The sequence below is a fragment of the Nuphar pumila genome, chromosome 6, assembly GCF_984573655.1.
Source record: "Nuphar pumila chromosome 6, dmNupPumi1.hap1.1, whole genome shotgun sequence".
NCBI classification, from domain to species: Eukaryota; Viridiplantae; Streptophyta; class Magnoliopsida; order Nymphaeales; family Nymphaeaceae; genus Nuphar; species Nuphar pumila.
Genome location: NC_143254.1, coordinates 103375094 through 103400144, shown reverse-complemented (window position 1 = coordinate 103400144; position 25051 = coordinate 103375094). Strand labels below are relative to the sequence as shown.

General features: G+C 37.2%; 3 protein-coding genes across 3 annotated transcripts; 2 read left to right on the top strand and 1 right to left on the bottom strand.

Annotated features, from left to right (window-relative positions):
• The first annotated feature begins 6960 nt into the window (after window positions 1-6960).
• On the top strand, window positions 6961-8889 carry LOC149835486 (alpha-thujene synthase TPS3, chloroplastic-like). Its single transcript, XM_090009596.1, has 7 exons — window positions 6961-7176; window positions 7264-7516; window positions 7612-7984; window positions 8146-8364; window positions 8448-8586; window positions 8708-8814; window positions 8859-8889. Exons 1-7 carry the CDS (start codon window positions 6961-6963, stop codon window positions 8887-8889), a joined length of 1338 nt encoding a protein of 445 aa, XP_089865722.1.
• Window positions 8830-9450, top strand: LOC149835485 (terpineol synthase, chloroplastic-like). The gene is made up of 2 exons (XM_090010549.1): window positions 8830-8950; window positions 9108-9450. Exons 1-2 carry the CDS (start codon window positions 8897-8899, stop codon window positions 9399-9401), a joined length of 348 nt encoding a protein of 115 aa, XP_089866675.1. The 5' UTR covers window positions 8830-8896; the 3' UTR covers window positions 9402-9450.
• Window positions 9451-13947: 4497 nt separating this feature from the next.
• Window positions 13948-15927, bottom strand: LOC149835484 (heterogeneous nuclear ribonucleoprotein 1-like). The gene is made up of 2 exons (XM_090008540.1): window positions 15498-15927; window positions 13948-15222 (listed from the first exon to the last, which is right to left on the bottom strand). The coding sequence occupies exons 1-2, from the start codon at window positions 15720-15722 to the stop codon at window positions 14152-14154; spliced, it is 1296 nt and encodes a 431-aa protein (XP_089864666.1). The 5' UTR covers window positions 15723-15927; the 3' UTR covers window positions 13948-14151.
• Between the last annotated feature and the right edge of the window lie 9124 nt (window positions 15928-25051).

Here is a 25051-nt window from a genome sequence, read left to right as displayed (position 1 = left end):
TTTACCCTTGATACAGGGTAACTAAAATATGTAAATTGATGTGCACCGAGATTTTTATAGTTCTTTTTTCTAAAATTTCATTGTACGGATGCAATCTCGATACATGGTTTTATAGAAACAGACTCTTGGATCATCCAACTACGATGTATAAGAAGGATCTTTTAAGAATTGAAATTCAACAGCTCAGAATTTTCATAAATATGCAAGCATAAAAAATTGCATTTCTTGATCCGATTACATTGATCCAATAGTCGATTCCAAGCAAATGGGTCACACTGAATGCATCTGCAGGGTTAAATTTGCAAAAAAAACTATGAAAATCTTAGTTCATACCAGTTTACATATTTTGTTAGTTTATATATTTCAGTTTCTCTTGATCCAAAGTAACTAAAATATGCAATCTGGTATGCACTATGATTTTCATAGGTTTTTTTATTTTTTTATAAAATTTCACCGTACAGATGTAATCTAGATGCATGGTCTTATAGAAAGAGTCTCTTGGATCATCCAATTGCGGTGTATAATAAGGATTTTTTAAGGCTTAAAAATCAATGACTTAGAAGTTTCATAAATTTACAAGCATAAAAAATCACATTTATTAATAATGTTAATGGCAGTGACATTACATTGTGGATGCTAAAAAATGTTAATAACAACCACTTTTGTGATTGCAGTAGATCATTTAGATAATCATTATTGTTTACCCAATAACAACCACTAATATGACGGTAGTAGATTATCAAAGGTCACTTGAGAAAGTGGTTGCTAATACACATGTATTAGCAGCAATAAAAGTGTGGCCGTTATTGCTTATCCAATAGTAACCACTAATATGGCTGCAATAGATTATCAAAGGCCACTTGAAAAAGTGGCTACACAGTTAAAAGCAGTCATTAAAAGTATATTAACAACCACTAATCTAGCTATAGTAGATTATCAAAGGCCACTTGAAAAAGTGCTTGCTAATACGCAGGTATTAGCAGTCACTAAAAGTATGACCATTATTGCTTACCCAATGACAACCACTAATATGGTTGTAGTAAATTATCAAAGGTCACTTGATAAAGTGGTTACTAATACACAGGTATTAGTAGCCACTAAAAATATGGTTATTATTACTTACCCAATAGCATCCACTAATGTGGTTGGAGTAGATTATTGAAGGCTACTTGAAAAAGTGACTACTAATATACAGGTATTAGCAGTTATTAAATGTGTAGTTGTTATTATTTACCCAATAACAACCACTAATGTGACTCCAATATATTATTAAAGGCTACTTGAGAAAGTGGTTATTAATATATAAATATTAACAACCACTAAAAATGTGGTTGTTATTGCTTAACCAATAGTAGCTACTAATGTGTCTGCAGTAGATTATCAAATTGTTTCCAAGAAGAGAACCCTGCGAGGTTTTACATATCCAAGATCGAATAGTCTAGTCAGAGCGAGCCTGTGAGGATATACAGCTCCACGTGAGTATACATGTCTAAAACCAATAACTTGGCTAGTATGATTCTTTGAGGGTGTACTAACATAATATCAGGTGAGTCTGACGAAGATGAGCCTATGAATAAGTATGTTTCAAAAACTAGGTAATTTGATAAGGAATTTATTTCAATATGGTAAATCCTTATAAGAATGATTAGGGTGTATGAAATAGTTAAATAAAATGGCTATGATTGATAGCCAGTTGAAAGAATCTAGATTTAACAAAGCTGTCATTATTGTAGCCTAATTTGAACTCAGATATGAGAAGCATACTCTCATCGATCATAGATCATGATATGAGGTTATGATTGGAAAGAATGCGATAACAAACTAACTAAATGAAACCCCACACCTACATAGAAACCTTGAAAATGATTACAAAATTGTTATCTGATATCTTACTATAATGAATGTGTTGACATACTAGTGAGAGAAATGTCACGCCTAATTAATCTTTTTGTTGATAACATTATGAATCCAATATACGGGAGAAATATCTTGAGTTATTCACGTAGTACTCTTTACGAAATTTTGAGGATGAATTTCTTTTAAGTGAGTAATGATGTAAGACCCATAATTTTTCAGCAAAAATTCTAAATAAATCTATAAGGTATTTTATGTAAAAGTAATATATGAACCTGAAATGTGAAACAAATAGATTTTAACGAACCAATTATATTTATGGCGTTCGTATCATCACAAATATATACTCAATCAGTCAAGGAGTCATAACTTCCTCCCTGAGTAAAATTAAAAGATCTCAATAAGCCAACTTTCTTAGTTTCATTGATACGAAGAAAATAGTGTATTCATAATTTTTCGCAAAAAAATATTGGTGAAACCCCAAAAATCTGTAGGACCCATAAAAATATTCGACGGGTCCCACAAAAATATCTCACCAAAAATATCTTGTGGGCTCTATAAAATATCCTATGAAAAATCTAAGTGAGCCCCACACCAAAGAAACCACTTGACCTTATCTTAAAAGAGAAGGGTAAAATGGTAAAAAGGATAAGCCTTATCATTTAAAATGAAAAGACTTATCCTTAAAGAAGGTGAAGCTTGCTTCCTTGGCCTATAAATAGAACCCTCCTCCCCTTTTTGAAAATTTGACCTCCCTTCTCTCTCTACTTGTTTCTCTCTCTAAAACCTCTCCTACCAAGCCTAGCCTACCTCAGCCCACTTGACCTGGTTCTGACCTAACCTAAGCCTGTCTGACCTAGCTTGAACTCAATTGTGTTTAGTCAAGCTTGATCAAGTCAACCTCTTTTGGTCCTAGCCTAAGTCTGACCAACTTAACCTAAATCTAGCCTACTTGAGCAAAGTCTGAACTCACCTGACCCAGTTGACTTGGATCAAACCCAGCTGGGTCCAAACTACTTGGTTTTAGTAGCTTGACCTGCTCTTTCTTTTTCTCAACTAGGTCAAACCCATCTGACCTAGTTTATCCTCTCTAAAGAAGGTTTGAACCCAGTTTAGTCGAAACTATGTTTGAAGCAGGTTGAAGCGCAACTGAAGTCATTTTTCACCCGTTGGAGAGTAAGTTTGCTCATCGATCTCTCTCTATCAAGTGATTGTTAATTGTTGTTGTTTGGTATAGATTGTATACATTCCTAAAAATAGTATCTGACCCTAGTCATTGGTTCATGCCCTCTAGGACACTTCAGTGTTCACGTCCGTACCCTTGAGACTATTGTTGGATATTTATATTAAAAATGTGATATATGCATACTTAAAATTAGTATCTAGCCCTAGTCTTTGGTTTGCGCCCTCTAGGATACTTTGGTGTTCATGTGTGTACTCTTGCGACTATCGTTGGATATTTTTTGATGAAAACTTCTGCTTTTCTTATATATATGTATTTGCTTATGCTTTTAAGATTGTTGTTGTGTCGAAAGATGCCAAGGCTTTTGTTTTTTGCATACCACATATATATGTATTTACTTATGCTTTTAAGTTTATCATCACATCGAACGATGTCAAGGCTCCTGCTTTCTACAATTTGCTTATGCATTTAAGATTGTCATTGCGTTGAACGATGCCAAGGTTCATATATATATATATATATATATATATATATATATATATATATATATATATATATATATATATATATATATATATATATATATATTATTTTTTGTAAGTTATTTAATTCAGTTTCCCCGCTGAACATTACATATGCTTTCATTTATGCCGTCGCGCTATATCGCGCAGGCTCCTACTTATATTACATATAGTTGCGCATAAATGAGCGTTCAATTGGAGATCAACTTCAAATCACTGATGTGATTTCATATGCCGCTCCTCGATTAAGATTCTGATTGATGAAAGAAGTCCCTATTGGAAAGGCTTTGCTCTTGCATAAAACCGCTTTTTTCGTAAAAACCTAAGTCACTTTGGCATGGCCTAGCTAAGGCCTAAGGTTTCAACGAACCACGATAGATGCAAAGTACGCACAATAGTGCGCATCTATCTCCGAGTTAAGCATAACATTTTCTCTGCCAAAGAGAGGAAGTAGTGCCGAAATTTCTGAAAAAGATGCTCACCAAGCTTAAAAGAATGCACTCTTTCTCCATCAAAGAGAGGAAGTGCTGCCAAATTTTTTAAAAAAAGCTCAATCAAGCTCAAAAAGAGCATGGCACGTACTTCATCATACAGAGGAGGTACTGACAAAATTCTGACAAATACTTTCTACAAAGTAGAAAGGGTCGTCCTGCTTTCTCCTTCAAGCAGATGAAGTGCTGTCAAAATATTTGGCAAAGGACTTGCCTAAACTAGTTTGAATGGCACTATGATGCCCATGTTGTCAAAACATTGTCGGAATGGCTCGTTCCACCTTTGCCTGTAAGGGCACCCTACTCATAAGGGTTGGTGCGCTAGAGTAGTTATTGCGCCTTGACTAGAACAAGTCTTCATTGTGGCTACATATGTCGAGCAGTCGATTCGATGTGATCATGGTACATGCATGCTCATATGAAATATTGTTGTACAACTAGACTCGTACAGGATAGAGTGTCGGAGTTTGTTGTCCACCTGAAAGAGGTGAAGTTCTCGTGAAGGTCGTAGATGCTGAGAGCATAGTCATGCATACATATGAATAAAACTTAACGATAGTCCATTGACCACACGGTTGGATCGTGCTTTAAAATACTAAATAGGGTTGGGGTATATATTTCCTTAGTACGGAATGCACTGGTTTGCCCAAGTAACGTTCGAATATCCAATAAGTAATGGTTATGCCACCGGACCCCTTCAGAACTATTGCTCATTGTGGAAGACGGTGATGGTACAGCCACAAGTGACATGTATTTATCATGCACCAAAGAGTTCAAGGGACCTCCCGTCACTCAGGAGGTTTGGAGGTCGGTTTATCCCTAATATCTGAGGATTGAACGCCACTACTGCAGTAGAGGATGCATTTGAAATGGCTTGTTAGAGTTATCTCGATATGAGTTCTACCGTCCTACCATGAACAAGGTCAACAGGCATCTGGGGTATTTAAAATACATGAAATAATAAACCCCCAGAACATTGCATTGATGTCGAAGTTCAAGCTTCTCTCATGTACTAGGAGGTGAATAGTTAATATCGAAACAATGCATTAGTTCTAGGTTCAGTGATGTATGAATGAATATGTGTTGTTCTGATAAGTCTTGCATAACCTTATGAAAAGTATTGAGATCAATATACTACTAGACTGATAGGCCAAAGACCCATATTGTATTCGCACGACTAAGATAAGCTCGAGGAGCTCTTGCTTGGATTCGTGAGATATGGATATGCTAAGTCTTTGAGACTTGAACTTTAATATTTCAATCATAGCCCTGAAGAGCCTTTTGTGATATACGCTAAGTCATGGAGACTTGAAAGTCGTTGCTGCTAACTGTGTCCCTAAGTGATCTGTGTATTTTCACGAGTTTACACTTGATTTGAATGTTTTCCTACTAGACCAGTGATAGTTCTGACCCCATTTAATGGGGAATACAGGTATTGAACCTGCGATGCGATATGCGGAGCAAGGCAACATCGAGTTTTAGGGTTTTTTAGACAGTATTGTACAACTTCTTTTATAAAAACCAGTTTTATAGAATATTGTTTTTCTAAGCAGTGATGTTTGTAATAAACAACTCATTTTTATAAATGGAACACTTTGGGGGGTCAATGAATGCTTGTCCACATACCAGTGACTTGCTCGGTGTTTTCTAAAATCGGCAACTTATTATTGATCATTTTCGCTGCTAAAAACCTTTTTCTAATTTTGTTGCAAAGAAAGAAAAAAAATCATGATTTTTTTACTAAGTAGTGTTTTGGAAATCCGGGCGTTATAGAAGTCGCTTAAAAAAGTGGCTGCCAATACCTCCCTATCAGCAGCTACCTTTAATGTCGCTGCTATTTTTCACCTAATAGCAACTACTTTTTTGAGTCGCTGCTAAAATGTCATTGGTGTTACTACCTATTCTTGTAGTGATTTATTAAATATTGGTATTTAAGTCATCAATACATGTAAGATTTTTTAGTAATTCAAATTGAAATCAACATCCAGTCACAATTTTATAATTTAAAGTTTTGTATTTTCATCAAAAAACATGATCCAAGAGTTGATTCCTACTTAGTTTACCATGTTGAATCCATCAAGGCAATTAGATTTTATCAAAACAACTTTTCACAACCAACTGTTTTTTTTATTTTTAAAGAAAAACAATCAACGGCAAGTTCAAAACCCAACGATACGTTGTATAACTGGTAGGGGGGATCTACCTAACCCTAGCTACATCAATGGGCTCTCTCTCTCTCTCTCTCTACACACATTGTATGTGTGTTCTTTCAAAAAAAAATGTGTGTTACCCAATGATCCCGTTTGAGTTTGTGTGCAAGTCATATATTACATTTGTTGGATTGTCCTATTATCCTTGCTACCTATCATGAGTTATGGTGTGAAGAGATAACGTAGGTTGATGAGTGGGGTGTGATAAGGACGCACGGTGAACAAACCTAGAGTTTTGTTCAATAAAACTCGGAAAGATTCCCACTAGAACAGATGACAGACCAACACACCACAGAGAACAGGAGATTTCAAGAAGAAAAGGGCTCTACGAACTGGAATACGTGTTGGACTTCTACATGTTGCATGATGGAAACGGTTTTAAGTGGCGAGCAGCAGCCGATATGGATCAACTTTCACTGGTTGGCAGAACCGTGAAGCATCAATGCATTCTATTCATACACAACGATATAGGTTTCATACCCTTACAGTGCAAGTAAGCACCTTGTTTTAAGAGGTTGGTCTTTGATGAAATGCTCCAACTCGACCAAAAAAAACACCACCAATCAGCTCTACAGTGGTAGAGAAATCTATATAAGGATGCAAGCCAAGCCTGTGTTAGTCATTCAAATTAGACACCAACCTTTGTAGACACATAGCAACTCTTCGCTTCTTCAGCCCTACATTATCACACACTTGGTGCAATGGCTGCCCATCTTGCCTCCCTCTCCGCTCCCTCCATTGCTTCACCAAGGCTTGCACCCAGCACAAAGGCAGGGTTCAAGCCATGGTGCGCCACCCTTGTGAGATGTGCCACCAGAGCTCAACAATGTGGGTCGACACCTCAAAGGAGGCCCTCGAGATACCAACCAAGTCTATGGAACTATGACTTCATCCAGTCCATTACAAGTGCTTCAGCAGTAAGTTTGATTAGATCAAACTCAATTTTTTGGTTGGTTTTTTTGTAGATTAATATGATTAAACTCAAAGATGTAAAATGTTTGCAGTTTGAGTCACAGAGGACCAGAATTGAAGAATTGAGACGGGAAGTCAGGCAAATGATAGTGTCCACAACTGAGCCTAGGTCTCAATTGGAGCTCATTGATTCTCTTGAACGACTTGGTGTAGCCTACCACTTTGAGAGTGAGATTAGGAGAGTCCTAGATGTCATATCTACTAGTACCAGAGGATTTGAGGATCTCTACTCTTGTTCTCTTAGATTCAGGATACTGAGACAATATGGCTATAGTGTTTCTGCAGGTATATATGCACTATGTGCTAATTGCTAGTGATTTTAGCCCTTAATTACTCAGCACTGCCACTGAGCTAATTTTTGAAATGGTTTTTCGTGGCAGATGTCTTCAGCAGGTTTAGAGAGCAGTCAGGGCGATTCGCGGAAAGCCTGAGCGAAGACGTGAGAGGGTTGCTGAACTTCTATGAAGCAGCACACCTAGCCTATGAGGGAGAAACCATACTGGAAGAAGCGGTGACTTTCACAACCGAGCATCTCAGAGCCAGGGTAAGCCGTGTGGACCAAAGTCTGGCTCGGCAAGTGCAGCGCGCCCTGCAGGTTCCTTCCCATAGAAGGGTTCGCAGGATGGAGGCCAGGGAGTACATTGAGTTGTTTGAGAGGACTGACCGTAGGAGCCAAGTCCTGCATGAATTGGCTAGGTTGGACTTCAATGTTGTGCAGGCAATCCACCAAAGAGAACTTAGGGAGCTATCAGGGTAATCGTTCGCGCACATTAATCTTTTAGCCTACTAATTTCTCTTTTTAATGTGAGCGGGTCCATGGTGGGTCTGTTGATCTCCTAACTTAGATGCTAATGTACTCCCTAAATTAACCATATTTTCTAATCTTGCCAAGAAACATGGTTTTCCATTTTCAGCTGGTGGAGGGACTTGGGCTTAGCAGATCATATTAGCTTTGCGAGGGATAGGTTGGTTGAGAGCTACTTCATGGCTGTTGGAAAGATGTTCGAGCCCCACTTCTCTCAGTATAGAATGGAACTTGCCCGAGTCTCTTACTTGATGACCACCATTGAGGACATATTTGGTGAGCATGAATCAGTTCAGGAGCTTGAACGCTTTGTGCAGGTTGTTGAGAGGTGAGATGGTGATGTTTGGGTATATATATACTTTGATTACGATGTAGCTGGTGCTGACATGAAATTATGTAACATTATGATAGGTGGGATCTTCAAGCAATAGAGCAGCTACCACAATCCTTGAGAGTTTTTTATGTGGCTCTCTACAACACCACCAATCAGATTTCCTATACCGTCCTCAAGAAGCACGGCAGGGATATCACCACACATCTGAGGAGAGCTGTAATCTCTCTCTCTCTCTGGTTTTCATGCAGTTATTTAAGTTCCATGGATGGAATCACATGTCTGATGCTAGTTTGATGCCACCAATGTGGTATATTCTGTTTGTTTGTTTGTTTTTTAGTGGGTAAGTGTATGTAGATCATACTTGGTGGAAGCAAGGTGGCACCGCGGTGGACAAATGCCAAGGCTGGAGGAGTACCTGAGCAACATACGCACATCTATGACAGGGCCCATACTGTTGCCTGCCTACTTCTTCCTAAGCCAAAACTTAGACGAACAAGCAATCCAACGCCTACAGTCTGAAAACATCATGCAGTTGTCATCAACGATCCTTCGCCTTTCTGCTGATCTCCAGAGATCAAGGGTACTAAAACCGTGAACAATCACAAGATTGTTAATTGTGGTCCTTTCTTTTTCTCTTATCATGAGGAACGAATTTCTTGCAAATACTATTTAGTAAGCATCATCGAAACAAATGTTGCTAATTTGGTTCTGTTCTCCTTTTTGGTTGCATACTGAAGGTTGGATTTGGAAGAGGAAGCCTACCAAGATCTATTCAGATTTACATGAAAGAAGCAAGGGCATCAGAGGAGGCCGCACGCCAGCATATCAGGAACATGATCAGGGATGCATGGAGGAGGCTCAACAGGGAGATGGCATCTCAAGCTTTCCCTCGCTCCTTCCTCGATGTGTCTATGAATATTGCAAGGGTGGCACAGTGCATGTATGAGTATGAGGATGGTTTTGGTGTGCTTGAGCACGAGTCCAGGGACCGTCTCTATGCTTTGCTTGCTGAGCCCATCCAATGTGCATAGATCACTCGAAAGACTGAACACACTCCCCCCCATTGAATTGCTACTAGCACCACAGAGAATGCTAGTTGTAATGTGAATCTTATAATAAAATGGGTTAAATACATTAATAATACTCTCTCTCTCTCTCTCTCTCTCTCTCTCTCTCTCTCTCTCTCTCTCTCTCTCTCTCTCTCTATATATATATATATATATATGCGTGCGCCTGCTTGCAAAGAAGCAACTAAAGTTTGCTTTCTAGGTTCGGCATCCAATACCTTTTATGTTTGAGGAGAGAGGGTAGTATGAGCATTACTTCAATAGAATGAAGAGGTAACTTTTTAGCATGCAGCTCCGCTGACTGATAACCATCCATCTCAACATTTCTCAATATGGACACTACACCCATCCTGAAAAATGCAAAGATGGGTGGCTGTCAAGCAGCTGGTTGCATGCCCACCATGCAGCAACGCTGCATATAACGTGAACACTAGCATGAATTTGGCTTGGCCTCTGCCACAGAGCAAGTACTTGTTCACATGGCAAAATAGCCTTTCCTCAGTCAGGTGCATGCAGCCTCAGGATTCAAAATAAGAGATCACAGTGGAATTCAATAAGATGTGATGAAAACATGTGTGTTTTGGACAATCTTTGACCTATGTGGAATGCTACATTCAATCATGCATTACATTTGGTAACAGTTCAATATGTGGCTGATATTTCATACTTTTTTTCTATATTTGCTATTGGATAATTATAGCAAGTGCAGGCTATGGAATCCATAACCATTAGAATCAGGAGCACAGCTGGATCTATCATGAGGGGAACACCATACAAAGTGCAAATAAAACAGAGAACCAAATGCGGGGTCACCAGGTTGTGAAGGTGCTGAGATGAAGGCACCGGATCAAACCTCACTGGCGCACTGTGTCCGTAGCTTTCAGAGGTGGGCCACGTAAAGCAGGGTGGTTGTGGGGCCCAACCCAGAGTTTTCCTCTCTTCGGAGAGAGTTCCTCGTCATTAAAAAAAAGGAGAGCATTTCATGTGGGGCCTGCACTCTGTAACCGTGTGGGTCCCATGCAATGCTGTCATGTAATTGGCCATGACACTTTGCCATATCACTTAACCGCTCATTTGATCTCAACTCTTCTGGAGAACAGTCGCTATGACTATTTTTAAGTTTAAAGTTGCATATTTTTTTTATGATTTCTTCAAGGCTCCATTTAAGAACCAGCATTTGGCAATGAAATGCCGAAACTTGGATTTGCCAAATGCAGGATTTGGGAACCTTGACATTTGGTAAATTCAATAACAGTTTGGGCGTTGGTTTTGGGTAACTGACTGGAGTTTGCACCTCCTTGCCAACAAGCAACTCCAAGGTAGCACCTACAAAATTCAACGGTGTTAAGCGGGGTCCTCTGCCAAGCTGAAGGCCCAGGTTCACATCCCTCAGACACATGGGGCTTAAGAGATATCTGGTAGGGGTCTGCCTAATCCCAGCTTGGCTATCAAAAAAAACTACGAAATTCAACGGTGTTAAGAGGAGCATCAAACGCTAAGTTGGAAACTGCAACTTCTATAAGGTTGTAGTTGGATTCAGGAGATGGGAGAGATTTGGGGATGACAAATCCCATCCAATTTCTTGGGGATTTGCTAAACCCAAGCTTCCAAAATGGTGGCGGCACTGCAATGCATGTTTGACATCTAGACATTATTCATAGCCGTTTCCCTATGAATTACAGTCAACTGGTGCAGGATCTGACGGAATAATTACTCCAACTTGAGCATTTAGACAAATAACCATATGTAAGCAGTTCATATACTGTACAGTTATAAGAGAAATTGCAAAGAAAATTTTAGAATCGACCAACAAATCTGAGAATTTATCATGGATGATGACATGATATGGATCCCAACAATCCTTTGATTTTAAACCAAGTTAGCTATATCTCATAGTCACAGGGTCATCTTAAGACCTTTAGCACTCGGAGGTAAACTGGAAACCAGAAGCCTAATGAGCTAAAAGTTTCTCATTATGATCACTTGCAAACAACAGTAATGCCTTCCAACTCTTATTATTATGAATAGAAACATCATATCAGTTCGAAAAAAAGAAAGAACACAATGATATTGATGCTTGGGGGCTAATGGCCGTCTGCAACAAGGTTCTAATATCAACCTTGTTCTCCCATTTTATAATGAAGGTTGCTAACATAGCAGCATTGTAAGAAACCACCCATCTCAAGATTAGCAGATATGCTTGCAGAGCCAACTTTTACTGCACAATCACGTGGGATGGAAGATACTACAGGCTAGTGCAAATAGAATCTAAAAGTAAATCATTATATCATGCCATCACTTACAGACATGAAGGGTTTATTCAGAACGAAAAGGATGTCTAACAAGATTTTGGGAGAGAGATTTCTATTAACTTCACAAAGCAGTAACAGACAAGTTCAACACTTGCTTTCTCAGTGCAGTAGCTTTGTCTTATTCAACTGAGCAGCCTAGTTGGGTCTATAACTCCATTGTGGCCGGGCACATGCACACAATCTCTTTCATACCTTCAAGTCATAATGCTAGTCATAGTTCTGTATAGAAGATCTAAGAAACCCACTACCACAGAGCCATACAGTAACAGATATCTTTGCGCATCATGTCAATGTGTTAATATCGTGAACCTCAAGAGGGCTGCCCATGGACGGATTGAGTCGCTCCTTTATAGAGGGTCCCATAAGTCCACAATCCTAGGCAACTTGCAATCCAAGTTCATGTCAATGTTACCCAGGTTCATAAGCATATTGCCTCAGATTTAACCAGTCCCGCAACTCTTCTGGGGAAACATATGCAAGCCAGCAAAGATGATATATTAAACATATGGATCCAGTTCTAGGGTATCAGCAACTATTGGGCTTTACTATAGCTTTGAAATAAGGGGAAGGAACAGCTTCTTCTTAAATCTTAAACCAAATATACATCGAGGAATTACTCGTTTCCCCCTTATTAGCTAACATTTGCACGTTACCCATCTTACAATGATAACTATGGAATCATGGGGCAGACATATTCAGCATCTCAAAGTTGTAGAAATGAGCAAACAATAGTTCAAATTCACATGATTAAAATGTTGAAAAAAAGGTGATAGGTGGAAGAGAGGCTAAACTGAAGGGATGTTTCAGTCCAGGAAAAGAAAAAGTTGTTAACAAGAACATGAGGAATAACGACCATTAAAGATTGAATTTGGCAGCCTACAAATTTGGATCAGTAACATGAGGAATAAGGGCCATTAAAGATTGAATTTGACATCCTACAAATTTGGATCAGTTTAGGAGGACAAAGGAAGGTGAGACATGCAGAAAGCTGAAACAATTGACAAGATAACAAAGATGGACTACAGCTGGTAAATGAATAGAGCAGCTCATGACTCTGCTCGGTTCATCTTGTCACAAACTCTTTCACAATAAGTTCGTATAGCTGGCAAGATGAGCCATGAGCAACTCATTTAGCTTAACCACTTGAACCAGAACATAGGGTGTTAGGCTCGGGTGAGCTTGTATAGATAATATATATAAACAGGAAGATGCATGGAAAAATATATACATAACCTATTAACTGTAAATATAAAATACATACATTTTAAGTGTATAACATGGAATTTTTTACACAAGCCAGCTCGTGTTCAGCTTGTCTCATTCAGGGATGAACCAAGCTCGAGCGCAGCTTAGCTAAACATGAGCATGAGTTCAGTCGACTGATGAACGAGCTGAGCCCAAACATGCCCTGTTCAGTTCGTTCTACTCGTTTACCAGCCCTAAGATGGACAGGCCTGACTGAGGAGTACTTATGGCCAATTGATTTCTACCATTTTGATGTTCATGCACCTAATACTAAACATGAGTATTCAGTGTAGATCCTATAAACAGTCTTAATGACCATCTAGTACACCCACCATAAATTTGAAGACTGAGACACAACTATAGTTACTAAATACCCATTTCCATATCTTCTCCGCAGGGCAGAATAAATTGTATTTTCGGATAAATTGTCTGTTAAAATAGTTTCAAAAGCAAGCCTGATGATGTACAACATACAGCATAAATGTGCACATAGACCAAGCAAAAAACTGAATGTTGCAAGGCACAGATAAGAGAAAAGCATGTGAAACTTGAATAATATGAAGCTATATAACAAAGTTAACAGATTGGTACTACAAATTCCTTTCCTATGTAGGGTGCTTCTTAAACATCATACTGATAAATTAATTCATTTCCCATATTGGGTAGTTCAGCCCAGGTAACACAATATCTATAGTCTATAACAGTGATACTAGAGTTTGATTCAATTTCTAATTGAGCAACTCATGATACAAATTTTGTCACAAGCAAATTTTATTTAGTAGCTAAATGAAAACACAAGATGCATTTGACTGGTTGTTAAGAAATAAATCTGGCTGAAATAAAATAATTTTCAAAACTTGTCCAAATTCATCATAGAACAGCACATGCATTCAAATTATCACCAGGAATTCTACATATACCCGTACCTAAAAGATACTAGACAAAACCCATAATGCTAAGGAAAATAGGAGTGCATAAAAGATATTCTTTTGTACACCAGAACAGAAACAAAAAACGCAAGTTATGACTGACTACCAAAAATTAAAAGGAATGGAGTAGACAAAGAGAAACACAGACAATGATTTATATAAGGATTTACCAATCCTGAAAGCACTTAAAACACAAATAGAGAATATCTGAGATAACACAGTGAAACATTATCCCACATGATCAGGGTAAGGCCTAAATCGTGGATCCGGCCCCCCATGATTCTGCATGCCTGCTGCAACGCAGTTTCCAGTGTAACCAGAAGAATTGTCATCCAATTTCCTGCCTTCAGCCCGAGGTGCTGAGACCACGCCTCCACTGCTTCCAGAAGTGGGTTTCGGATCTTTACCAGCATGATTCCATTTCCCACTAGAATTTGCAGTACCTCCACGAGAGTCACGAACACCAGCATTCGTCCTCACAAACCTGCTGCCATTCATATAACCAGGTGACACATTGCTTGCATAAGGATAAACAGGATTCCCAAAAGGACCGGGGCTTTGCCTCGGTGAAACAATGCCAGGGCCATTCCAAGGGCTTCTAGGTGGTCCAACTGGAGGGGCATTAGCAAAACCAGCCCCATAACCAGCAGCCTGCGGGGGAATCCCTCCGTAACTTCCAATAGGGTATCCTCCACCATAACCACCACTACCACCAAAAGCGCCGGCAACAGGCGGTGGGTACACACTGAGCCTCCCGTTCCCATAGCCTGCAATTGGAGGTGAGGGCACATAACCCGGGAAAAGCCCATAACTTGGACAATATGGAGAATAAATACCAGCCCCATGGTTATTACTGTACAGATACCCTCCTCTACCACCAGCCATCTTAGCACTGTTATTGCTATGGTTCCCTAAATTACCATCTTTCGGAACAGCTCTCTTGACCTCCACTAGCTTGTCATTCAATTCATGGAAACTCTTTTGCATTACATTATCGACTGCATCCTCAGAGTCAAAAGTGATGAAACCAAAACCCCTGGGCCTATGGGTGGCACTGTCATACATTACAACCACATCTGTTATCTTACCAAACTTCTCAAAATATCCCTTGAACTCTTCCTCTGTTAAATTGGAAGACAAGCCCCCAACAAAAATCTTCTTTGTTCTAAATTGACCACTACTAGAGCTGTTGTTATTATTACTGTTGCCGTTGTTGTTATCTCTGTTTGTTCTGTTCGTGCCATTATGTTGTTGTTGTTGTTGTTGTTCCCCTCTAGGTACTGCTTTTTTCACTTCTACCTATATTAGACACCCAAAAACCCAAAAAGAAAATAAGATGTGTTTTCAATCGTTTTGATTGAAACAAAGGATGAAAAATAAAAAGAATCTAAGTTGTATTTACTGAAACAACAGTGGAAGAAGAACAAAAATAAGGGTTAAGTTATTTATATTGGAAACCAAAAAAAAAAAAAGAAGAAGGTAGGGAAAATAAGAACATGGTCTCAGTTGTTTTTTTTCAGAAGAGGAGAGGGGAAAATGGAGAGAAAGAAGTAGTGGGTCAGTAAAAGACTTACTGTTCTGCCTGTGATGACATGTTTGTCTTGGAGGGCCTTGTCAGCGGCAGAGGAGTCAGAGAAGAGCACAAACCCAAAACCCCTGGTGCTCCCTGTGTTCCTATCCCTCATGATGACCGAGTCAACCACCTCACCATACCTGTTGAAGTGATCTCTTAGGGTTTCTTCATTGGTCTCCCATGAAATCCCACCAATGAAAAGTTTGGCTTGGTCTGAAGAGTCCATGGTCACAAATTTTCAGGGAAACCAGCAACACAATAGAGAGAGAGACTCCTGAGATGGGTTTTTTTTCAGGGAAGAGGGAGAAGGCTGAGAGGAGTAAAAACCCCAAAGAAACCCAACCAAGAGTGGCGGCGAGTGTGAGAAAGAGTTTAGAGAGAGAGAAAGGCGTTTGGGGTGTTGAGGGTCAGCGATGTGTTATTAGAAGCGTGGAAAAAGATGAATGGATGGGGATTTAGGTTTATTTTTGTATCTCACGGAGCTCTCTCAGCGCCGATCTTCGGCTCGCGTGGTGTGTAGGAAAACCTTTACCCCAAAAAAAGTATAGGTAGGGATGTAAACGGGTCGGACTCGGGTTGGGTTTAGGCATTACCAAGTCCGACTTAATCGGGTTCGGTTTTGGATTCGCATTCGGATTCGGATTCGGATTCGGATTTGGATCTAATTAAATAAAACTAAACTTGGAACCGACTAGCTTAAAACCCAACATTTACACTTAATCGGATCAGGTTTTGATCAGGTTCCGGGTTTTGTCGGATTCGAGTTCAGGTTTGAATACAAAACTCAAAACCAAACCTGCATCCGATTATTAATCGGTTCTTAAGTTTTCTACCAAACCTGAGTAAATGGGTTCGGTTCGGTTAGGTATTGGACTCATACCCGTTCTGTTTACATCCCTAAGTAAAGGAAACCTAGATTTATGGGGGACAAACTTTTTTTTTAGGATGAGCAACTCTTGCCAAAGCGAAGAAAGCCCTGGGTGAAGCCCCCATGGCCACCCTGTCTCACGTGGCCCACTCTGAAAGCTACGAACACACCCATGTACCAGTAGGGCTTGATCCGGTGCCTTCATCTCAACAACCTCACAACCATCCCGCTGGCGATGTGGGCGAACCCTGCAGTGGTTATGGGGATAAATATTTGAGCTTCATTTTTGACACCAAGTAAATGAACCAACAAATTAAATTGAAGGGAAAATTTCTTGCAAAACCCTTGGTTATTTTCTTTTACAATGTTACCAATCATGTTCCCTAGAAGATCTTAGCCAGGGAAAATTTTATGATACCAAAAAAACTGAATTTTAAGAAAAAATCTTATAAAAAAATCAACATATTTAAAACTAAAAATAGTATATATATATATATATAGTAAATGAGTAAAAAATGAATTTTCATATTCTTTTTTAGAGAACATAATAGATGGAGAAGTCAAGGATTGCCCATACAAAATGATTCTCAAGAACAAATAACAAACCCAATTACCCAATTAAGACAGATTATATACAACACTTAATAGAACAATAGGCCAATATTAATATTTTGTAACACTCAGTAGGAAAACAAACAGATAATATAGAAGACATTCTTTCCACTCCAAGGCAAGGGAAAAACACCTATAATATAATCTTATTTACCTCCATTTAAGTAAAAACTCAACTCAAATTAAGTTAATGTCTTTATATTTAAACAACCAGAATTAGGCCCCACTATAGAACTAAGAAATAAACATTCAAAACTCTAAATTTGAACAAAGGCTTTCAAAGTATTGAATTCACTTTTCTCATGTGACCCTTCATTTAACAAGATTTAATTTAGCTCTATACTTTGTATTCACATTTTTTTAAATATTGAGTTTCCTTTTTCATTTCCTTTTGTTCCCTATACAAGTCTTCTAGACTCAACTAAGTTTTGACCTATGTTATTTTTTAGGTTGTTAAGCTAGACACCCTAGGTGTGGACTTTTCTTCTCTCTTTTGGTTGTGGAAAAGAAAAATCCCTTCATCATCGACTACACATTGGCAGTTAGGGGTGTTAACGGGTCGGGACCCGACCCAAACCAAACCCTATAGCATCCGGGTATGATGATAAATAAGAAGACCCGATTAAGACCCAGGTCCAACCCCGAAGGCCTGATAATACATGGACCTGGGTATAGTTTGTAAAATTTTATACTAGACCCGGGCCTGACCAGAGTTCCAATTAAGACCCACAATTTTTCAATGTAAAAATGATAAAAAAGTATGGTTTTACTGGGTATGGTCGGGGTTTGGTTCATGTAGTTCTTATCTCATCTGGGTATGGTTTTTTTATAGTGGACCTGATTAAACCCGGGTCCGGACTGAAAACCATACCCAAAAATCTGGTCCAAGTCTAGTTCCACCTGGGTCTAACTAAACCAAAGCTGACCCGTTGACACCCCTATTAGCAGGCCGCCCATTGGTACAACCCTTGAGGTTCCCCTCGACGACCGGGGAGTAAATACATCCAACTTTGACCTTGTGGCAAGAGGGGGCTTTTTTCGGGGTTTAGGGGCTTTGAACCGTTCCCATGTCAGGTGACAAACCATCGTCCTTAGCTAGGAAGGCAGTGTGCTTGTGGGGGTTATAGGCATGGTTTGACTCAAACCAAAATTTGAGACCTGCGCTTTGGGATGACTGGTTGGGCCTTAGAAGAGACTTTGCCAGACCTTTTCCTTTCTCTTTTGTTTGATAGAGAAGCTGGGATAAACTCTACAGGATTCGAACTCGAGACCCTTTGGGTTATGATAGTGTGGTCAAATTATCTAGCTCATACGATTTTGTGCTTTTGCTGGACTAGGTATCTGAGTTTCGTGCTTCCAGTGAGCTTTTGTTTAATTAAAGCCGACTGAGCACTAGTTGGGCCTGGACCAACAAAATCAGATCTGGCAAACTGGTTGAGTTGGATCTAAAGGGTCCAAATACTAGCTGCACATGGACAGCGCTTGTAAACTAAGCCATGGACCCGACTTGAGGTCCCATTAATGTCTAGCATGTTCCTATGGAAAAACTAGGATTTTGGTCATTAAACAGGCCATGGTCCAGGACCTGGATCCAGAAAGTAAATATGAAAACCGATCAAGGTCTACACGGGATCGGAAGCATTGAAGTGGATGAGTAAGCCTAGGGGCAGCCGTATGGATGCAAAAGGTTTGGAGCTGCAACCTGGTTTTGAACAAGATCCAACCAATACTTTTCGGCCTAGATCATAGTTCGCAATTATCTACGATAAAACAACTGGATTAACAACTTGAAACAGGATTAACAACTTGTAATAAACCAACATATACATAAGATCTTTTCTCGAAAATCAAGTTGGGTATATATAGGAACTATAAGATTTAGATTCAAGAATCATTGTGATTCGAACCCAAGATCCAATCTAATTGGATCAATATAAAATTTTGGGTTTTAAACGTTTCTCTCAAAGGAACGCAGCTTTTTGCAGATATTTTGAAAAAATCTGAGTTTCGTTTTTTTTTTCAGTTTTATTGAAAAAATACGTATTTTATATGGAGTTTTGCAAACTATGGTCTAGATAATACATTTTTGAATATGGGTAAGATTCTGAACAAATGTGGTTCGGTACACTTTTTGAACCTGGACTGGAACCAATATGGGGGGTTTCCCTTGGATTATTCAAGAAATGTTGGTTTTCAGCTTCTAGCCAGTTTCTTAGGAAACTGCTCTATTCTGACCTTCTAGGCTCTGTTTGGGTTCTTAGAGTTAGAGGGGATTTGTGGAATCCCCAGTGGCCTCTGCCGTTTGGGAGCATGAGGATTCCAAATACTTGGAGATGGGACATGGCAATTGCCAAATCTCTCGCATCTCCCTAAATCAGCTACAAACTCCATGCACCTGTAGTTTCCAAACCCACCCTCCAATGCCCATCTGAATGCCTTCGACTATCTCCAGTGACCACACTCGATATTGACAGTGTCCGGTTGTGGTCTGAGCTAGGGAAGAAGAAGCTGGTTTTTCTGGGGAAAAGATATCCGACTTGCTTTCTTCGTATGGGCATGGAGATAAATTTGTAGGTCACAGAATTCCTGATGAAGAAGAAGATCAAAGAGTGACCTGCAAATCAAGTTGGTATTTTTACATGTTTGTGTTTTCTTTAACATTACTTAACATTTCTTTTCTCTGGTTCGATGTTTGAGACCATCTTTTTTTCAGATTCTTTCAATGTAACTTTTTGCTTGTGATTTGGTAATGTTCTCATCTTTGGTTGGTTTAGCTGTTTGCAAGGGATAAAAATGTGTTTTGCCACATGTATTGAAACGCCTCATAATTTTAAACTTGAAATAGGTAAAAATTTGCAATCAATTTTTTTTTGAAATACAATCTAACTCGATCAAAAATAATTTGGGCTTTTAAATTGAACCCTGGCCGCTTACAAAATTAAAAACTCTAAACTGAATGGGATTCAATTTCTATCTGAACTCCATCGAGAATCTGACTCTACATAAATTGAAATAAAAGTACTATCATACCAACTTAATTCATAAGCTAACATTAGTCAACTAAACAAAACAGAGTCCAAAAATCATTTTGGTCTAACTAGGATACAAAAGGACAAAAGTATCCTAAGATCGGCAGAAGAAGAGAAACATAATCCATTGGCCTCACCACTGCATCGCGCTACTACAATACATATCATTCATCACTTGAATTTTTTATGAAATGGGTGAGACTTATGAAAATTGATAAGTTTATAACACTAATATTAAGATTGTACATGCTAGAGCATTCATTACAAACATGACATCATAGTTCGACAATTTAACATATCATGATATAATTGAAGCAAAAATAAAGTGCATTGGGTTTAACTTAGGTATTGTTGATATATAATTAATGTCTAATTGATAATTAAATTAAAAAGTTTATTTAATTAGTAATTTAATATACTTATTAATTTATTATTAAATAAATTAAGTTGGTGACTAATTATCTTGTTAAATTATAATTAACTATGCAAGTTAATTAAATCATGGTTAGTAAAAAAATCAATTCTAAGTATGGAATAAATAAAGTTAATTAGACTAATTAGAGTTGGATTGGATTCAATTGGTTTTGGATTAGATTCAATTGGTTTTGGATTAGATCCAATTGGATTTGGATCCAATTGGGGATCCAATGTGAAGTTGTGTGAGAGCTTCAAAAAATTTATAATAAAGAAAATATGAATAAAGAAAATTAAATAAATAAAATAAAATATTAAATTATCTACTTAGTTTTTAGTTGGGATTGGACCAACTAGCTCACAAGGGAAATGGGGTGATTTTCAATGAGGATGCTCTTTAGAAAACGTATTAAAGGGGTAGAACCCAAGGGTCATTCTCTCATTAGGATGCCAAAGTAGTTCTAGAATAACCTCTCTCTCCTTCCCCAAGTCTAAACATTAAATGAAAACAATTTTCTAAGGCTTTCTATAATGATTTTATGTTGGTGAAACTTGAAAAAAGTGATTTTTGGTTTTTGAAAAAGATCTTAAAAAAAAAATTTGAAAGGAGGATTTGACCTCATCTCAGCCCTTCATCTCCCTCAATCATTATAAACCACTGGTCTCACTCTAACCCTAAACTTGCTCTATAAAGATCCCCTAAAAAGGTGAAGGAGCTCTAACTCCCTTTAGAATTTTAGAAGATCCCTTCTATCTCTCTTTTTTGTAATTCATTGGTATAGGATTGTGTACCTCTTATGACTTCATCCTACATACTTTTAAAGAATAGAACCCTAGTGTTTTGTTGTGTTTTTTCAAGAAGTTCAATGTGCTTGTGTGGATTTGTCTCCTAAGGTAAGTAAATATCACTATCATGTAGTTTATAAGTGTTATAATATTTATCCATCATATGTACATGTTTTTTTGTAATACATGTGTGTATGAGTGTTGATATGCATGGCATAGTCTATGTAAATATTTTTAATAGTCTTTGTGTAAATCTACATATATTCTAAATGATTAAATCTCTTTTAAAAATATTGTTAATGATTAGTTTATATTTTTAATGGATTTTCAATGGTCAGATTTTATTTAAAAATATTTTTAATGGTTAGTTTACATTTCTAATGAATGTTCTATAGTTAGAATCTATTTTTATATATGTTCAATGGTTAGAAACAAATTTTAATACATGTTCCATGGTTAAAATTTATTTTTATATATGTCTAATGGTTAGAATCTATTTTAATACATGTTTCATAGTTAGAACCTATTTTTATATATGTTCAATGGTTAGAATTGTTTTTTATACATATTCAATAGTTAGAATTGATTTTAAATACATAATCCATAGTTATGATTGATTTTAATACATCTTCTATAGTTAGAATCTATTTTTATACATATTCAATTGTTAGAATCAATTTTTATATATGTTTAATGGCTAGAATCAAATTTTTAATACATGTTTCATGGTTAGAATCTATTTTTATATATGTCCAATGGTTAAAATCGATTTTAGTACATGTTTCATGGTTACAATCTATTTTTGTACATGTTTAATGATTAGAATCAATTTTAATACATATTTAATTGTTAGGATCTATTTTTAGTATATGTTTAATTTAATGGTTGGATTTCATTTAATGGTATTTTCGATTGTGAGAAATCTATTTTTGGATACATGTTCAATAGTTAGATTTCATATAAGTGCATTTAGAATGGTAAGTCTTCACATAAATATATGTATTAACTTCAAAAAAATCTATATGCTTCTTACCCTAAATCCAGACCATCCATGAGTTTTTCAATCTATAAATATATGTGGTATTTACAAAAAAATTGGATTGTCTCAAGGTTTCAAAAAAAAAAAGATGGATGTTAGTGTGTATATATGTATATATGCCCGAATTCGAGGATGAACTAGTGTGGGTTTCAAATTTGGAACTGCACAAGTGTTCTAGAATTTGATCTATAAGAGTCTGATTTTACAAAAAAACAAATGAAAGAATATATATATATATATATATGGATTCAGACCTCTGAACTGAGTAGGTTCAGACCAAGGTCTGGAACCTAGGCACCTTTAGACCACGATATAGGTTTATACCAAGGTCTGTCAGCTAGGCTGGTTCAGACCCAGTCTAAACCGGATAGGTTAAAACCACAATCTAAACCGTTGTGAGCAGTGGTCTGCTCAGGCCGGATCTAACCAGTTCGTGTGTAGATCTGAACCATAGGCATTTAGATCTAAACTAGGTCAGCTTAAGCACATTGTTTTAAAAAATGATAATATTAATAATATATATATATATAAAGTTTGGAGAGGTATGTACGTAGTTCAGGAATAAACTACGTAGATGTAATGCAATTAGGTAGTTTCGAAAATATGTATATAGTTGCAAGAAGTATCTAAGTATGCAATGAGATGTGATATGACATACATACATGAATTGGCTATATAATGAAATGATGCATGAATTAACTATGCAATGAGATGATGTATGACATAAATGCATGAATCAATTATGCAATAAAATGATGCATGGCATAAATGCATGAATTAATTATGCAATGAGATAATGCATGAGCTAAATATGAAATAAAATGATATATAACATAAATGCTCGTGTTAATTGTGCAATGAGATGATGCATGAACTAAGTATATAGTGAGATAATATATTATATAAATGCATAAGCTAAGTATGAAATGAAATGATGTATGACATGAATGCATGAATTAAGTATGCAATGAGATGATGTATGATATAAATGCATGAACTAAGTATGCAATGAGATGATGTATGTCACGAGTGCATTAATTAATTATGTAATGAGATGATACATGACATGAATGTGAATTATGATATGTATAAGATACATACTTGCACTATTATTGTTTGTGTTGAGCGTATGGTTTAAGGAACCTTCGTAGTGTCATGGGGCATACTTGTGTGGATTTTATTGTTATTGTATTTAACTTTGTTATGCATTGAACCATGTTATATATTTGATAATTTGTGTATGAGTTCGGGTTTGATAAGAACCCATGAGGTGTGCAAGGAAGCATCATACCTTATATATTACATGCATACATTAATACACTGACCTGTTATACTCATCTTCATCGGCAAATTGCTCATATAGTCTAAAGATACCAAAGCAACATATAATAGGTTTGGGTACATATAACATTATCATGACATGACTATTACTTTAAGAGGGTACGTGGACTATTAAGCATTGTTTGCTTCATAAATCAAGGTACATGAAATGATAAATCATTTAATCAAGAAAAAATATATAACTCATTCACAGTGATAGTCTACCTTGGAGAGGATAGATGGTACAGCCTCAAGTGACACCATGTAGACTCATTTAGATAAACAAGTCAAAGCAAGAACAATGAGTGTTTGGCTCGGCTCAACTCCTGTGAGTACACATAGATGTTAACTTCCCACTCTTTAAAATATATGAACTTTTTTTTTGCACGAGCCAGCTCTCGCTTAGCTCATCTGACTTAGGTTCATCACGAGTTAGAGCTTGAGCCCTAACTAGCATCATGAAGAAAACAAGTCAAGCTTAAAAAGCCTGTGATTTGAATTGTTTGGCTTGTTTACCGGTCCTACTGGCAAGTTGGTTATACTGATCAACAAACTATGGTATTGACCAAATCCAACCCTATAGTTGTATTCAGCTTAGTCTATTTAGTAAGGATCGACCATTTTATCATGTTTTTTTAATGTAAAATCATGATTTTTTGTTGGATAAAATGTTGATATATTATAGGCTATTCATCTTTCAGCTCTCAGGGAAAACATAAAACATGATCTAAAGCCAATCTCATCAAACTAAGGGTATGTTTGGTTGATTTAGAATCACATGATATGGAATCAAATGTGATTTTGTCATGATTTCAAATCACATATTTTACCATATGATTTAGAATCACATGAAATTCACTTCAAATTTGATTTAAAATCACATTCCGTTTCTTATTTGCACGTGGTTCCAAATCACATGTTTGGTTAGCTGTGCAAATGAGATCCATTCTCTCATTTGCATGAGATTTCTAATCACATGTTTGGTTAGCCGTGTAAATGAGATTCATTCTCTCATTTGCATGAGTTTCAAATCTCATTTAAATGCAACCAAACATACCCTAAATGTGTAGATCACATCAGAGGGTCCAATATAGAAAAGACTTTTTTTATACATGACACTGCAGCAAAGAGGGGAATTAACGGCGCTTGGCAAACACTGCTAATCATTATAGGCAGCGTTTCACAAGTGCTGCCAAAAGTGGGTGTGACAAATTCATACAGTATATAAATGACTTTTTGCAGCGCTTTCCAGCTAAAGCTCATGATGAATTTTGAAAAAAACAACATAATTCAGTGACTCTCCAGGGCGTTGCTGAAGTGTTATTACTTTCAGCAGGACTCTGCAACCGCTGCTAAAAGTTTTGTTAACTAAAAAATTTATTTATATTTGCAATATATTTTACTGCTGTCTTGTAAACATATGGATAAATATATTATAAATATAAGTTATTATATGACAGATTCTATTAATAATATATAATCAGGTT

What these genes read in the sequence shown, in the direction of transcription:
- LOC149835485 (XM_090010549.1), top strand. Translation starts at nt 8,897, where the DNA reads ATGCAGTTGTCATCAACGATCCTTCGCCTTTCTGCTGATCTCCAGAGA. An exon ending in CTGATCTCCAGAGATCAAGG is followed by an intron (nt 8,951 to 9,107) that starts GTACTAAAACCG and finishes TGCATACTGAAG; the next exon opens with GTTGGATTTGGAAGAGGAAG.
- LOC149835486 (XM_090009596.1), top strand. Translation starts at nt 6,961, where the DNA reads ATGGCTGCCCATCTTGCCTCCCTCTCCGCTCCCTCCATTGCTTCACCA. An exon ending in GAACTTAGGGAGCTATCAGG is followed by an intron (nt 7,985 to 8,145) that starts GTAATCGTTCGC and finishes TTCCATTTTCAG; the next exon opens with CTGGTGGAGGGACTTGGGCT. An exon ending in ATACGCACATCTATGACAGG is followed by an intron (nt 8,815 to 8,858) that starts GCCCATACTGTT and finishes GCCAAAACTTAG; the next exon opens with ACGAACAAGCAATCCAACGC.
- LOC149835484 (XM_090008540.1), bottom strand. Translation starts at nt 15,722, where the DNA reads ATGGACTCTTCAGACCAAGCCAAACTTTTCATTGGTGGGATTTCATGG. An exon ending in ATGTCATCACAGGCAGAACA is followed by an intron (nt 15,223 to 15,497) that starts GTAAGTCTTTTA and finishes TGTCTAATATAG; the next exon opens with GTAGAAGTGAAAAAAGCAGT.